The 15,333-nt window shown below is 38.6% G+C and overlaps 1 protein-coding gene across 4 annotated transcripts in view; it reads right to left on the reverse strand.

The window, feature by feature from the left end:
* dqx1 (DEAQ box RNA-dependent ATPase 1) overlaps positions 1-15,333 on the reverse strand; it is a 37,020-nt gene that overhangs the window by 3,637 nt on the left and 18,050 nt on the right. For 3 of the 4 annotated variants that reach the window (XM_057818662.1, XM_057818661.1, XM_057818660.1), the window contains exons 5-11: positions 14,275-14,574; positions 10,862-10,961; positions 10,582-10,740; positions 6,740-6,931; positions 6,522-6,647; positions 3,800-3,990; positions 1,610-1,800 (exon numbers count right to left, since the gene is read on the reverse strand). In XM_057818662.1, the coding sequence (XP_057674645.1) occupies positions 1,610-1,800; positions 3,800-3,990; positions 6,522-6,647; positions 6,740-6,931; positions 10,582-10,740; positions 10,862-10,961; positions 14,275-14,574 (1,259 nt within the window). The remainder of the gene's footprint in view (positions 1-1,609; positions 1,801-3,799; positions 3,991-6,521; positions 6,648-6,739; positions 6,932-10,581; positions 10,741-10,861; positions 10,962-14,274; positions 14,575-15,333) is intronic. The other variant, XM_057818663.1, reaches the window with a different exon arrangement.

The following is a 15,333-nucleotide window of genomic DNA, read 5'->3' on the forward strand; positions in this document are numbered from 1 at the left end:
ACGGCTATCGTACCGTCAAAATCTCATACCGGCACATGCCTAGTCATGTCTACTTGTTACTTGCATGTGTTTTTTTGGTGTTTTGTCGCCCTCTGCTGGCGCTTGGGTATGACTGATTTTATGGGTTTCAGCACGCTCTGCTGACGTGATTATACAGTCAAATTAAATAATTCGAAAATTTACACTGTCATTGCTTGCAAAGCGTTAAAAGTAGGGTCGTGCCGATCATGTTTTTTTGCTCCCGATCCCGATCGTTTTAGTTTGAGTATCTGCCGATCCCTATATTTCCCGATCCGATTGCTTTTTTTTGCTCCCGATTCAATTCCAATCATTCCCGATAATTTTTCCCGATCATATACATTTTGGCCATGCATTAAGAAAAAAATGAATAAAACTCGGACGAACATATACATTCAACATACAGTACATAACTACTGTATTTGTTTATTATGACAATAAATCCTCAAGATGGCATTATTAACATTCTTTCTGTGATAGGGATCCACAGATAGAAAGACTTGTGACTTTGTATATTGTGACTAAATATTGCCATCTAGTGTATTTGTTGAGCTTTCAGTAAATGATACTGTAGCCATGCCAAATGCATGATGGGAAGTGGAACCATGACTGTGCGCAGTGCTACCAATTGATATAGCTTCTCTGTGTTGGGGAATAGCATAAGGTGTTATGACTTTGTATAATGTGACCAAATATTGCCATCTAGTATATTTGTTGAGCTTTCAGTAAATGATACTGTAGCCATGCCAAATGCATGATGGGAAGTGGAACCATGACTGTGCGCAGTGCTACCAATTGATATAGCTTTTCTGTGTTGGGGAATAACATAAGGTGTTAATAAAAAGATCAATTGCTACCTTGCTTTCCCACATTGCTTCTCATGATATTTCTAATCGTAGGGAGAGGGATTGTAAGGCTTTAGCCAATTAAAACAAGGCTCCAAAGGCTGCCAAAATTCACTTTACTCATTTTACCCTGCCTTTTATCTCTCTATATAGGTAAAACGCCGCCATTACAGATTGAGCGCGATAATGCGTGAGTGGGTCGTGCAGCGCATGCATTAATTGCGTTAAATATTTTAACGTGATACATTTTTTTTAAAATTAATTACCGCCCTAATCGGGATAAATTTGATAACCCTACCTTAAGCCTAAACTAAAGACTCTGGATGAGTGTAACATATTATGTCTGTAACGTTAAATACAATTAGAAAATGATTTAATTAAAGATATATATATACGTATTAAAAAAAGGCATGGCTGATATTTTTGGGCCGATTCCGATACTTTGAAAATGACATGATCGGACCCGATCGATCGGGACATCTCTAGTTAAAAGTACTGCGTATGTTGTCGTAACAAGCCGGTGGCAGGGGTGGGTTGGGGGGGGGGGGGCTATAATGCTCTGTTGACAGCCCTGGTTACAACAGTAGGAATGTTTGTTGCTGATATATTTTCTTTGCTCCAGTATTGTAAATGGTAACATTGCAAGCGACTGGGTCAATGTAAAAATAGTTCATTTTTAGAGCAGATTTGGTTAGCGTATCACCATTATTAGCAATCAATGAGGTAACTTGAATGCTTTGACTCACATGTTCGGGTGGACCTCCGATATTATGCGAATGCAGTTATCACAGGAAATCGTGAACTCGTGGTAGAGAACCCAGGATGGAGGCGTGGGGCGAGGCTGCCGACACAGGTAGGAAGAGAGAGGGTGCAGATGAGCCACGTGCCGGTGAGTTAACAGGAGGTAGTTACCAGAACCGTCCACATCATGAGCTACCTGAGGAGGAAAACAACCACAATCCGGATTTAGTGACACAAAAGAAATGCTGTGGACAGATAACGTAGAACATCAGTTTAGCTTCAACTCATGTATTGTACTGTATTTATGGACCAGTTTTGTACAACCAAAATCAAACAATACCATATTATTATCATCTAACGTGATAAGAGAAAAACTGATATCGGTTTTGAATTTCGCACTTAAACATTCATTCATCACTGCTCTTAGATCCAAAATAAAATATTTTGTTCCCCCAAAATTGTTGCCTACTGTTATCCACACAATTCTTGGATAGCTTAGCAGCCTGAACTAAAACAATGCAAAAATATTATCAGCATAATCTTAATTAACCTTATAAATGATACACCATATCAGGGGTCGCGTTAACCGGATATTTTCCGTCGTTGACCGGTTTTTTAAAACGGTGAGGGAAAAAGCTGAAGTCCGTCCGTCATTTTGACAGGTTGCAATTCACACCCCAGACCACAGGGTGGCGAGTTAGCATATTAATTAGCTATTGTCTCTCTTAATGCATGACGTCGTTGGCTCTTCTGTCAGAATATTGTAGCGTCACCGGGGTCTGGCGGCGGCACCGTGATTGACACATCAACGCGAGGTTCTTATTGGTGCACCCGGTGTGCCAGTGCGTCATCCAATTGATGGACATGATTGCCACCTGTGTATAGACCCCAATCACATGACGTCACAACTCCGCCCCCCTGACTGGAGCCGCCATATCGTCATGTTTACACATTACCGCTACGTACATGCCTCCTATTACGGCGTGTTTTTCTGCTCGTTAATATTAATAATCAAAATGGTGAAGGCGTGTGTGGCGGTTGGTTGCTGTAACAGAGAAGATAGACGGAGAGACTTAAGTTCTACCGTATTCTGAGAGACCCGAAGAGGAGAGCGAGATGGACTGCTGTAATTCGACAAGAAATCTGGGCACCAAACGATCACCACAGACTATGTAGTAGTTATCTGGTAAGATGCTTTTAATATATATTTAGAATATTTTGGGCTGACAACCACAATTAAGATCATTGTGTGACGTTGGTGATTGGGGTCTATATCGTTGCCTCTTTTTCTTTGGGGGCGGAGTTGTTGGCGGTAAGCAGAGTAAAAAGGGAGAAAAATACCACGACTTCCGTGTCTAATTTTTTGCCGCCAAGCAAGCGTTACAATATTAATTAAAAATGAATAAAAACTAAACTATTGAATATGTCATCATTATCATTTAAAAAATTTAAGCTACGGGTAAAAATAGACTATGACCGGATTTTTATGACCCTGTCAGTCAAAATGACAGACAACGAAAATGTCTAGCGCAACCTCTGCACCATATTGGCCCGAATATAAGACGGCCCTGATTATAAGACGACCCCCTCTTTTTCAAGACTCAAGTTTGAAAAAAGTCTTTTTGAACACCAAATTAATTTTTATACAGAAAGTAATTACAGTACATCTGAAACAAATGATTATAATAATATATTTGAGAGAAAAAGCATGTTATTTTGCCTCATTCAAATCTTAATATCGGAACATTTAAATATGTAAATTAAAGTGCAATCACATTCTTAAATGAATGGCTTCTGGTTTTTGAAATGTAAATAAACCAATATATTGTGATAAAACAACAAAATTGCAATAACTGCATTAACCATCAAAATGAGGTCTAACTGTATCTGTAGTCTTGAAACAAATCTGAGTAAGGAAAAACATTGCAAGAAAATAATGCAAACTGGTTAAACTTGAGAGTAGCTGAGATCTGTCATGAGAGAACATCGCTTCAATGATATCTGGCGCCATCTAGCATCATGAATGGGTATAATGTCTAGACCGTGAATATAAGACGACTCCCACTTTTTCAGTCTTATTTCAATGCAAAAAACACCGTCTTATATTCGAGCCAATACGGTAAATGATGTAGGGATTTAGTTTCGGAGTTGGGTTTAATATAGTTAACGTTTCGCAATAAATGAAATAAACTTACTTTGAGAAAGAAGCCAGAGATGAGAGCCCTCTTGATATTTGTGCAGTTGTCTTGGCACCCAAAAGCAGGATGTGACACAGGAAGTTCTATTCGCTGCATGACCTCCAGCAGCTCGGCCCTGATCACCCCGGCCAGGCGCAAGGCCACGTGGTTCAGAAAGTGTGTCGCGCACCACACCTCATCCTGATTATCTGCAATTTGCACACACCAATGAGTCAAAGGAATATTTCATTGATCAAAAATATATTTATTAATCAGATAAACACACCAACACGTCTTGTCTGAATGATTAAAAAGAAACTTTAAAAAATCAGGTCACTACATTTGCAAAGATGTTTACCTTGCCTTCTAAAGTTGAAGTGGATGAAATCCTTTTAAAAACGGTTCACAGCTAGCGCTAACCTTTATAGAGCAGCTTTGTTGTAGCATACTGTGGCAATAGAGTCCTCCGAGTGCCAGTTAAAAATGGCTAAACAACGCTAGGGTGACCAAACGTCCTCTTTTGCAGGGACAAGTCCTACTTTCACGTAGTATCCTCGTGGTCCGGGCGGGTTTTATAAATTCATAAAAATGTCCGGTTTTTATGATTTTTCACGGGACCAGTTTGAAGAGAATCCCTCCGGCCGCTGGGTGGCAGCGCCTGCCTGCGATGACATGGCTCCTAGTAGTAGGGAGGGAAGGAGTAGTTCTTGTTTTTGTTGGCAGTTTACCCCTATCACGAGGCATTACCGCCATCTACTGGGTTGACGATTTGGCCACAACGCCTGCCCAGTTATTAGGTTTTTTACGATAAATACGTATATAATGGCAACTGTTGACTTCTCTCGGAGCTTTGACTGTAAAATCCCGTTTGGTGTCGCATCGTTGCGCTGCCGATCATTGTAAACTTTTATAGCAAAGTTTGATTTTTGCCTCAGCTAGCTATCAGTAAGCTAAACCGCGCTAGGCATTATGGGAAACGTAGTTTTGAACTGCTACGTTTGGAAACATGCTGGTTGAATAGTTTGTCAGTTTATTTCGGGTTTTTTTTTGTGTGCAATCTAGAACATTGAATGAGAATATCAACTGAATGGGAATAACAATTTGTCAAGGACAATTGTCGTGATAGTAATTTATAAAAATGTTTAGTTGGCACATAGCCTACTGTGTGTATGTGTATTGACTGTGTATTGTGTATGTATATATATATTTATTTATTTATTTATTTTATTTTATTTTCAAACTGCATTTTTCCATCCAGAGTGAGTAGGCACACTTTAAATATATTATAGTGATATAGGCATCTTTGAATGAACTTCGAGTAAAATTCAAGTATCTTGAGGCCGGGCTGAGTGTCCTCTTTTTTGGAAATCGAAATATGGTCACCCTAAACAACGCTAGCATCGCGTTCTCTTGTCGTAGCAAATAGTAGATGCCCATCCATTTTATATTGTTCTTTTGTAGCAGCATATAATATCAGATTCAGCTATATTCATCTTGAGCTTTTAAGTCTGACGAGCTTCTAGCACGCTTTATCGGTGCTAGCGTAGCCGCTAAGAGCTATGTCAATGCAACATTTGGAAAGCTTTCTTTATAAATGTGTCTAATAATCCTATTATATTATTTTTAACAAGAAAATATGAAGCTAACGTGTCAAAAAAAAAATTCCTTATAAAAGCCACAGGGTAGAAACGGTGAGAAAAATGTAGCATCTTATCGTCCGAACATTTCCATTACACTGCTATCTATTGTGTTCATTCAATGGCTGCCATTGATGGCGATAAGTGCCTCTAATCTGTTTTGACAGCTAAAAAACGATTGGACATTGATCGCTGTCTATAGCAGAGAATGAGTTAAAATGTTCCTCTGGTTACATGTACTGTAATTTCTGATCTATAAAGCGCACCCAGCAAATTTTACAAGAAAACAGTATTTGCCCAATTATAGGCTGCCGGATATTCACAGCAAAAGACATGAAATATATAAACTAGGGCTGTCAAAATTATTGCGTTAACGGGCGATAATTAATTTTTTTAGATTAATCACGTTAAAATATTTGACGCGATTAACGCACATGCCCCGCTCAAACAGATTAAGGTGACAGTGTCATGTCCATTTGTTACTTTTTTGTGTGTTGTCGTCCTCTGCTGGCGCTTGGGTGCGACTGATTTTATGGCACCATCCACGAGCCAATAATTGACGTCAACAATGGCGGGCTACTAGTTTATTTTATGTTTGAAAATTTTACAAATTTTAGTGAAACGAAAACATTAAGAGGGGTTTTAATATAAAATTTCTATAACTTGTACTAACATTTATCTTTTAAGAATTTCAAGTCTTTCTATCCATGGATTGCTTTAACAGAATATTAATAATGTTAATGCCATCTTGTTGATTTATTGTTATATTAAACAAATACAGTACTTATGCACAGTATGTTGAATGTATATACCCGTCTTCTGTCTTATCTTTCCATTTCAACAATAATTTACAGAAAAATATGGCATATTTTATAGATGGTTTGAATTGCGATTAATTACGATTAATTAATTTTTAAGCTGTGATTAACTCGATTAAAAAATTTAATCGTTTGACAGCCCTAATATAAACCACACTGGACTAAGCAGTTGGGTTCAAAGCAGGGGTAAAAAAAAATAGCGGTATATGTAATAAAAATTGCTGAACTTATTATTTATTCTATTTATTCATTTATTTATCAAAAAGTAAGCACATGTGAACTTACGTTTGATGTAGGCATTGTAAATGTTAATGAGAGACATGTGATCGCCTTCATTGTGCATTAGAGGTCGCCATTGAGCAACTGCAGCTTCCTCTTTGCTCGGTTCTGGTCTCAGGAAGCAGGATGGAGCTAACAGAAGACACAGATGAGACAATTAACTTGCAAATGAAGCAATGCTTATAAAACTGTGAAATAAAAGGGGTCAAGACAACTCCCCCTACCTGTCAGCATGGCGGCTATCGTGAGCAGCTCATCGACACAGTCGTACTCGCAGGCTGCGATCAGGGCTTTAGCCAGATGTGGTTCCAGTGGCAGTTCTGACATGATGATGCCTACTTCTGATAAGTTACCATCGTCATCCAGTGCTGCCAGGTAGTCCAAGTCCTCCAAGGCCTGCATTAAAGCCTCAGGGGCTGAAAGAGACAAAATAGAAAGATAAAACAAACCACACCAAAGATGTTTTAGTCAACAATGACGATATTAAAATATTTCGGCGACAAACATTTTTTTCATGACGATCACGAGCTAAAAACGTGGCCTGGGATACTGGAATATGACGAGATGAATTCCAGTTTTCGTTCAACGCAGACCCATGCCGCCCATAAGGCAATCTAGGCAACCGCCTAGGGGCGCACCAGCGTCCAAAAGGGCGTCAAGAAAAAATATTCAAATAAAATTTGATGAGAGCAGTATTCAAAAAATTATACAAAACAATAAAACAAAAGAACAACAAAACCGTTCATAATAAGTCTTACACCCTTTAACACCGAACGTGTCGGCAGCGACACGTTTACGCATATCGTCTTTAAAGCTTCGTCACGCTGTAGTTACGTCACCCACGTGCCGCTGGTTGTTCTCATTTGAAAGTGTGGAAGTTGATGTCCACACCAGTTTTTATTTGAAGTCAATCGAACGAGTAAAACGGAAGATAATGTCATTTGAGTTTTATAGTATTTTTGCACTCGTAAATATGCATTAAAACGCTGCATGGACCATGTATCTATCTCCATATTTCCATCATTTCCTGTCCTTTTTCAAAACCGAAAGCAGCACAAAATACTACATATCCCAAGAGCCGTTGTGATGTCAAGAAGACGAACCGAATGTGAACATTTTTAATAAATTTCCGAGCGAGGCGCCAACTAAGGAAAGGGAGGCATGCGAAGCAAGCAACGGCCGGTTGGATTGAGCGACCGACTTTAAAACGTGCAGAATGAATCTAAAACTAAATTTAGCGCAAGCTAATGCATTATTTCATTAACTCAAGGAACAAGATGATTTGTCGTTGTTTTCCTTGGACGAGTCGGCGTCTCGGCGAGTAGAAGTGACAGCATCGCGCAAATGGCGAAAGAGTAGGCTGTGTTACGTTGTTTGTGACGCATCTCCCTCCATGACCTGTTCAAGAAGAAGCTTTATTGAGTTCGCAAAAAAAAAAAAAAAAAAACTTTATTGGGTTGCTTGCCTGAAAAATTTGAATTGAACTGAACCACTTGTCAATATTTTTGAAAATACTTTTTTTCAATGTTATATTTTTCTTCCCTAAAATCTTTTCAATTTTTATATAGATGTGTGTTCGAGAAGCTTGATTGCATGTACGTATATGTTTTTGATAAGGTGATGGGTACAATACCTAACTTCACAAAGGGATATCTTACAAACCCTTTTTGTGTTAGATGATATATATTTTTTTTTCTCTCACTATTTTGCACTGTTTATAACCTGTATCAAACAAAACTATTCAATCTTATTTTTTTCTACTTAATGTTTATCCTAACAAGTTGAATAAATATTATCAAGCTTCAAAACGGTCGGTCGAGCATGTTTGGTTGTCAATGGGACATAATCAACATTAAAAATTTTGAAAAAAGATTTTGGGATTTTTTTGCCTTTTTGGGTTCAAAATGTGGATTATAATTGGTCAGTGAAGAAAACAACAGTTTGGACATGAAGTTCAAGGTGTCCTGAAAAAAGGGACCCAACTTGGCCATTGTGAACATTTTTTTCTTTGAAATATAAAGGCAACATCAAATGCATGCAAATAGGCTTAGGTGTTAAAGGGTTAAATCACAATGAAATCATTTTTGTAGTGTGCCTTTTGTCCGTTTCACTTTTTCCTTTGATGCAATAATTTCACTACAGACCCTAGTCTCCCTCACCCCCCAGCAGACCAGCGAGCTACCTGAAGGTGCTATTTTAAGCCTCCGCAATTGAGCGACGTTACGGTGACAAGTCAACTTCATGAAAAGACAAAAGCCCTCCGGGTCGGGTCGGACGAGAAGAAAAACAGAGGTTTGTTGTGATGATTTTTTTTCAACAGCATAAGCACGTAGACTTAGCGCAACTGCAAGCTAGCGGTTATTTACATAGAGTTTATATGACTTAGTGCTAAAGCTAAATTATACTGTATCATTAGCCAGGCTGTTGTTTTAGAAATATTTTCAGTATTCAGCCAGCTGTTGATTAGTTTCAGTTAAATGAGGACAAGGTGAGTAAGGTTATAGGTCAAGGTGAAAAAAAAAAAAAGTTGCATTTTAAAGTGTTCTGTGTGTCTTTATATAGGTTTGTGTAGGTGGGTGTTAATTATATTGTGTATTGGAAAAAACACCTGTAACATTTTTATGACCTTTTTATGATCTTGTAACCTTTTTTGTGACCCGAATTGTTCCATATATGTATAACTACATAACTGCGTCATAACTGCTTTTTAACTGCGCCATAACTGCCTTTGAGAAAAGTAACTAAATGTGTGCTCTAGGTGCACACATTCTTTTGGACTGATAATGCAACTTCTTATCAGGTTATGCTCGCCTCTCTGACGGGAGTTTTAGCTCATTGCTATGGTAACCAAGATATATGATGCTGCTCGGAAGTGCAACGAGTGAACCAAATATATTTGGACACGAGACTAATCTCCTTAAGAGGTTGGCCAAAACATGTCAAATTTACCATGTTTGGGCAGGCAATATGTCTCCTGAGGGCAGGGGTTGGCCCCCTCTGTTCTTACGTGGCATATGCCTATAAGAGCTGACTTTTTCCGGGCCACACCTAGGGTCGGTCAGAGGGCTTAACGTCAGTCGCTCGGCCGGAGTTCCTTGTTGCTCGAACCAGGAACGTTGTGTGGCCCTCCGTTCATTGTCGACAGGTAAGAGCTTGATTTCATTATCGTCAGGGAACTCATTGCACTTTGAGCGCGGGGATATTATTAGCTCGACAACTAATTGTCTAGCGCCAAAGTTATGTGTGTTGATGTGCCTTTAACTGCATCGTAGGGGTTTTTGACAATTCAGACCTAGCGTTGTAGTTATTCTGAGCTATGTTTGTTATTCTGAGTGATGCTTGATTTTGTTTTTGCTGATTTTGCTTGCTTTTGTGGGATTGTAATCAATTAAACTCCATTTATTCATTTATTTGCAATTTCTAATTAATAAACATTGTCTATTAAGCAAAAGTGTGCCTGTTGCTTACTCACTGCGAACCTTGAAAATTTTGTAAAACATATTGTAATAACAATTGTAATTTATTTAATGCATTTGCTTTTGAAGTGTTTTTATTGGTGGTTTTAAATAGTTATTACAGCATTTTTCTTTTAATTTATGCACTTGTACGTTGTCTTTTTTATATAAAAAAATTACAAAGAGATAATGTGCTTTTTCAGTGTGAGTGTTTAAATATGCGGCGAAAATGGGGGGGGGGGCACCAACAAATCTGTTGCCTAGGGCACCAAATTGGTCAGGAACGGCCCTGGTCCGAGGACACGAAAATGCGACATATTTCCTGTCGTATGTTAACAACCTGTGACATTTTCATATTGTACGTGGAGTACGTCAGCTTGCATCGTAGCAGTGTGTCGCTCATGTGAGATGTGTTTCACCTCTCCCTTCCCCTCTCACCGGAGTTTAAGATGCGTTTCAAGCTAGGTTGCACTCCACCTTGCTTGTTTGAAAACGCGTAGTAGGATTTTTTTTTTTTTAATTCTCTCTTGGCAATGTTGCTTTAACCTTTAAAGGTCTGTATTTTTAACACAACGTCCCAACTTTATCAGAATTGGAGTTGTAAAACGTACCTGGTCTGTCAAGGAATTTGCATTGACCCATGTCGGCAATGTCCAGTCTCTTGAGCAACAAGACTAGGTGGCTGAGATTTTCCTCCATGACCCCGGGACAATGAGCTTCCCCCATGCCGTCATCGTACAGAGACTGGGGGTATAGGCGCAAACACAGCCCTAAAAGGTAAGAAATATTTCATATTAACAAAATGGCTCAGTTACATGATTTGAAGATACTAATGGAAATGTCTGTGATGCAATTTACTTTATCATAGTGCCGTTTTTAACTTGGACTTACCAGGAAGGTTGCTATTGACTCTTTGAGCTCGCATGTCCGCTTGTGTTTTGCTGATTGTTTTCAAGATCTGCGAGTTTGCTCTTATTTGAGGATTGTAAACCTTAGGAGTAATATGAAAGGAAAACAATTAGGAACGTATTGTTGGTTTTACCCGCAAAACTCGAGTAGGAAGCTTGACATGACATGACATGACGTTGGTTAAGAAAGTCATCTTTAATATTGCAAAACCATTAACTTAGATCTTTAATTTATCATTTCAATCTGGGTGTTTTTCTGAACAAATGAAAATTGCAAAAGTGATACCGCTATTTAAAAGTGGCCATAAATATAGTTTTAACAATTACAGACCAATTTCTTTGTTGCCCGAGTTTTCTAAAATTTTTGAAAAACCTTTTAATTCTCGTCTAGAAAAATGTATTGAGTAACATCAAATAAAAAATGAATGCCAGTATGGCTTTAGAACTGGAAGAACAACCTCTATGGCTATGATTGAAGCAAATGAAGAAATCACAAATGCCCTGGATCAGAAAAAATTAGGGCTGTCAAACAAAATTTTTAATCGGGTTAACCATAGCTTAAAAATGAATTAATCGTAATTAATCGCAATTCAAACCATCTATAAAATATGCCATATTTTTCTGTAAATTATTGTTGGAATGGAAAGATGAGACACAAGACGGATATATACAGTCAACATACGGTTAGGGCTGGGCGATATGGCCTTAAGTACGTATCACGATAAATTGAGCAGATTTACCTCGATAACGATAAATGACGATAAATTCACCCAAGCAGACTGTTACATAATTTGAAAATTTGAATCAATGCATGGAATACAAATGAACTGTTTCTCGTTAAATTTATTTAACCAGCTTTCAATTTAACAATTGCACTTGCAGTCTAAACATTAAGTATTAAAAAAAAATATTGTAAACAATAAGAATTCTAGTGTGAACATTTATAACAGCTTGTATGACTTGAAAAATGTACATTATAAAAATCAATATGACGACTGTGCAAACATGTCATTCTAACACAAATGACTTGCAGCTTTAACAGTACTTATTATAGTACTTATACTATAGTACTTATACTTATAGTACTTATAACAGTACTTAGTAACTTATTGGTAATGGCTGCTGTGACATAATTATTCAACACGAGTGTTTACGTCAAGGTTTCAGGTTTTTTTTTTTTCGAAACATTTTTTAATACATGCACCCCCCACACAGACACAACCAGATTAAAGCTGTATTGCTCTGATGCCAAAGAAACATTTAAGGTTTTATGATGGCAGAATGAAGCAAACGCATACAGAAAAATAGCTGCGGCCATTAAACTGTCATATTATATATAGGCTTCACTGTTGGATTATACTTTATGCTGAGTGCTTTACCATCATGAAAGCTTTCAGAGAAATCACACAGAGATGTCAAATAACGCGACATGATGATTGCTACATGAAGTCCGTGCCCAGTCCACTCATTAATTTCAGCCGTTTCGACAAGGTTAGAGCCGCTGTCCGACTCTTTCACATTCATTTGTAGCCGTTGTTAGCCAGTAGCGTTAGCCTGTGGCTTGGCTACCAGAAGAAAGCACTGAAAGCATCCTCTCCTGATATCGTGAAAACCAGGGAGGACAGCGGGTGAAAGCCCGTCTGGAACCCGCCAAGAGTTTACTTAATGTCGGGTGAAAGTGATGGTGAAGCTAACTTAAGCCCGACTCCATCCCGTTTACTAGTAGCGTTAGCCGCTAGCGTTAGGCTACCGGACTTCTGTTTGAATGGCTTCCTGAAAACCACGTGACTCCATACGTAAGCACACTGTCTGCTTTCTTAAAGGGGAATGAACACAGCCGAACAACACAGCGTCAAAGCGGGATAAAAAGGCTATATTTTCTTGTTTTATTAAATTACCGAATTTACCGACATGGTCACAATTACGTCGGTCATCGTGAAGAATTTCTGTGACGGTAAATTTTCGGTTTACCGCCCTGCTCTATATACGGTACATAAGTACTGTATTAGTTTATTATAGGGCTGTCAAACGATTAAAATTTTTAATCGAGTTAATTACAGCTTGAAAATTAATTAATCGTAATTAATCGCAATTAATCGCAATTCAAACCATGTATAAGATATGCCATATTTTTCTGTAAATTATATATATATTCTGTAAAATAAATTGTTGGAATGGAAAGATAAGACACAAGATGGATATATATACATTCAACATACGGTACATAAGGACTGTAGTGGGCATTGCACTCTACTGTCATTTAAATCTGTCTATGCTGTCCTCACTCCGAAGCGTCTACTTTTTCCAAAGCTAGACAGCTACTGAACGACGCCTTAGTAATTAGACTTCTTCCTTTGTCATCTGATTTATTAATAAAATGGCTTCAAACCATTGTCCTCTTTAGACCGTCGTAAAACTACAAAAAAAAAGTACACAAGCATTGCATTAGCAACAATGTTAGCTTAGCATGCTATACAGGTTCACTAAACATAAACAAAAAGCGTCTCATACAAAAAATAGAACATTTCGCTTACTAACATAATATGTACATTCTTTACAACAACCATACTTACGGACAAATCTTGTCCAAGGATCATATAAGCGCAACATTATCAGCCCGAGACGTCGTGCAGCCATAATGAACTGGCAAGAAAACAATAAACCATGTCGCAAAGCGACCACAAGAGTTTGCTGTTGGTCAGCACAAAAAGCCTTGCTGTAAAACTGACCAAAAGGCAGAATACTTTCTGAGCGGGACATGTGCGTTAATTGCGTCAAATATTTTAACGTGATTAATTTAAAAAATTAATTACCGCGCGTTAACGCGATAATTTTGACAGCCCTAGTTTATTATAACAATAAATCACCAAGATGGCATTAACATTATTAACATTCTCTTAAAGCGATCCATGGATAGAAAGACTTGTAGTTTTTAAAAGAATGTTAGTGCATGTTATAGAAATTTTATATCAAAACCCCTCTTAATGTTTTCATTTTATTCAAATTTGTAAAATTTTCAATCAAAAAATAAATTAGTAGCTCGCCATTGTTGATGCCAATAATTACACCATGCTCACTCATGGTACTAACCCATAAAATCAGTTGGACCCAAGCGCCAGCAGAGGGAGCGAAACACCAAAAAACAAGTAACAAGCGGACATTACACTGTACTGTCATTTAGTCTGTTTGAGCGGGGCATGTGCATTAATTGTGTCAAATATTTTAACGAGATTTTAAAAATTAATTACCGCCCGTTAACGCGATAATTTTGACAGCTCTAATAAAAACAAGCATTTCCAAGAGTCTCTCAATTATAATGAAAGCTAAACAATTTCTTGACGAGAACCCACTGCGCACTTTATACTCCTCTTTGGTTCAAACTGAGGACACACTTACAGTTTTGAGTTGAAGGCCTGTATCTATCACATAGCGAATGGCAGGTAGTGAGAAGGAAGCCTCAGCCAGGCCGTTAGTGAGGATCACTTTTCTCTGAATGCCTGAATCATCAGCATCCAACGTTGTGCTGTCCTTTCCCTCCGTCCCGTCATTCTCCCTGTGCGTAGACACTTCTGTGTTGTACACTCGTTGAGTCAGCCCACCTAGTCCGGTGTGGAGCGGGAGAATCTTGAGTGAACCAAGTTGAGGACTCAGGCCTACACGCGCGGCCTCGAGTTGTGCAGCACACTCTTCTATTTCCTACAGACACAAACAAAATAGGCACAAACAAAATATGATGGTGTTTTTGTTAGGGCTGTCAAAATTAACGCGTTAACGGGCGGTAATTAATTTTTAAAATTAATCACGTTAAAATATTTAACGCAATTAACGTATGCGCGGAACAACCCACTCAAGCATTGCCGCGAACAGACTACAATGGTGCCGTTTGAAGTACATTGAGAGCTAAGGGCAAAGACAAGCAAGTGGAGTGGACGCAGGTGTTACCGGCAGCCGCCAAGGAGGCCGCTGTTATTTACATTGTCAGATTGAGCAGTGAGGAAGAAAGCGGTCGAGCGAGAGAGTGCACAGTTAGCGCAGGCTAGTGCTGCGTCTCCCACATGCTTTTGTTTTGTTAATAAAAGTACCCACAAAAAGCCATCCCACGCCTCTCGGTGTTTATATGTTCACCGCAGTCTTCCTCAGGAGGAAATCGAACGAACCGAGCCAACCGACGACAACAAGCCAAAATGAATGTCCTCTCCATAGTACCGCCAATTAACAAAAAGGGTGACTTGGTACCGCAAGGATTTATTGGAGCCGCGCTATTTAATGGAATAATCGGTGGCATCTTTTCCACAACTGTTATAACTATTATAACAACATGGGGGAAGAATAACTTTTCCTTAGCACCATGTATTGATTTCAACGCAGAGAAGATATACCATTTGCAGCAACCACTGTGACTCATGGTTGCTCAAATTCCCATCATGCATTTGGGCAGTTAAGAATATTTAAGTC

This window comes from Corythoichthys intestinalis, chromosome 17 (assembly GCF_030265065.1).
Source record: "Corythoichthys intestinalis isolate RoL2023-P3 chromosome 17, ASM3026506v1, whole genome shotgun sequence".
Taxonomy (NCBI): Eukaryota; Metazoa; Chordata; class Actinopteri; order Syngnathiformes; family Syngnathidae; genus Corythoichthys; species Corythoichthys intestinalis.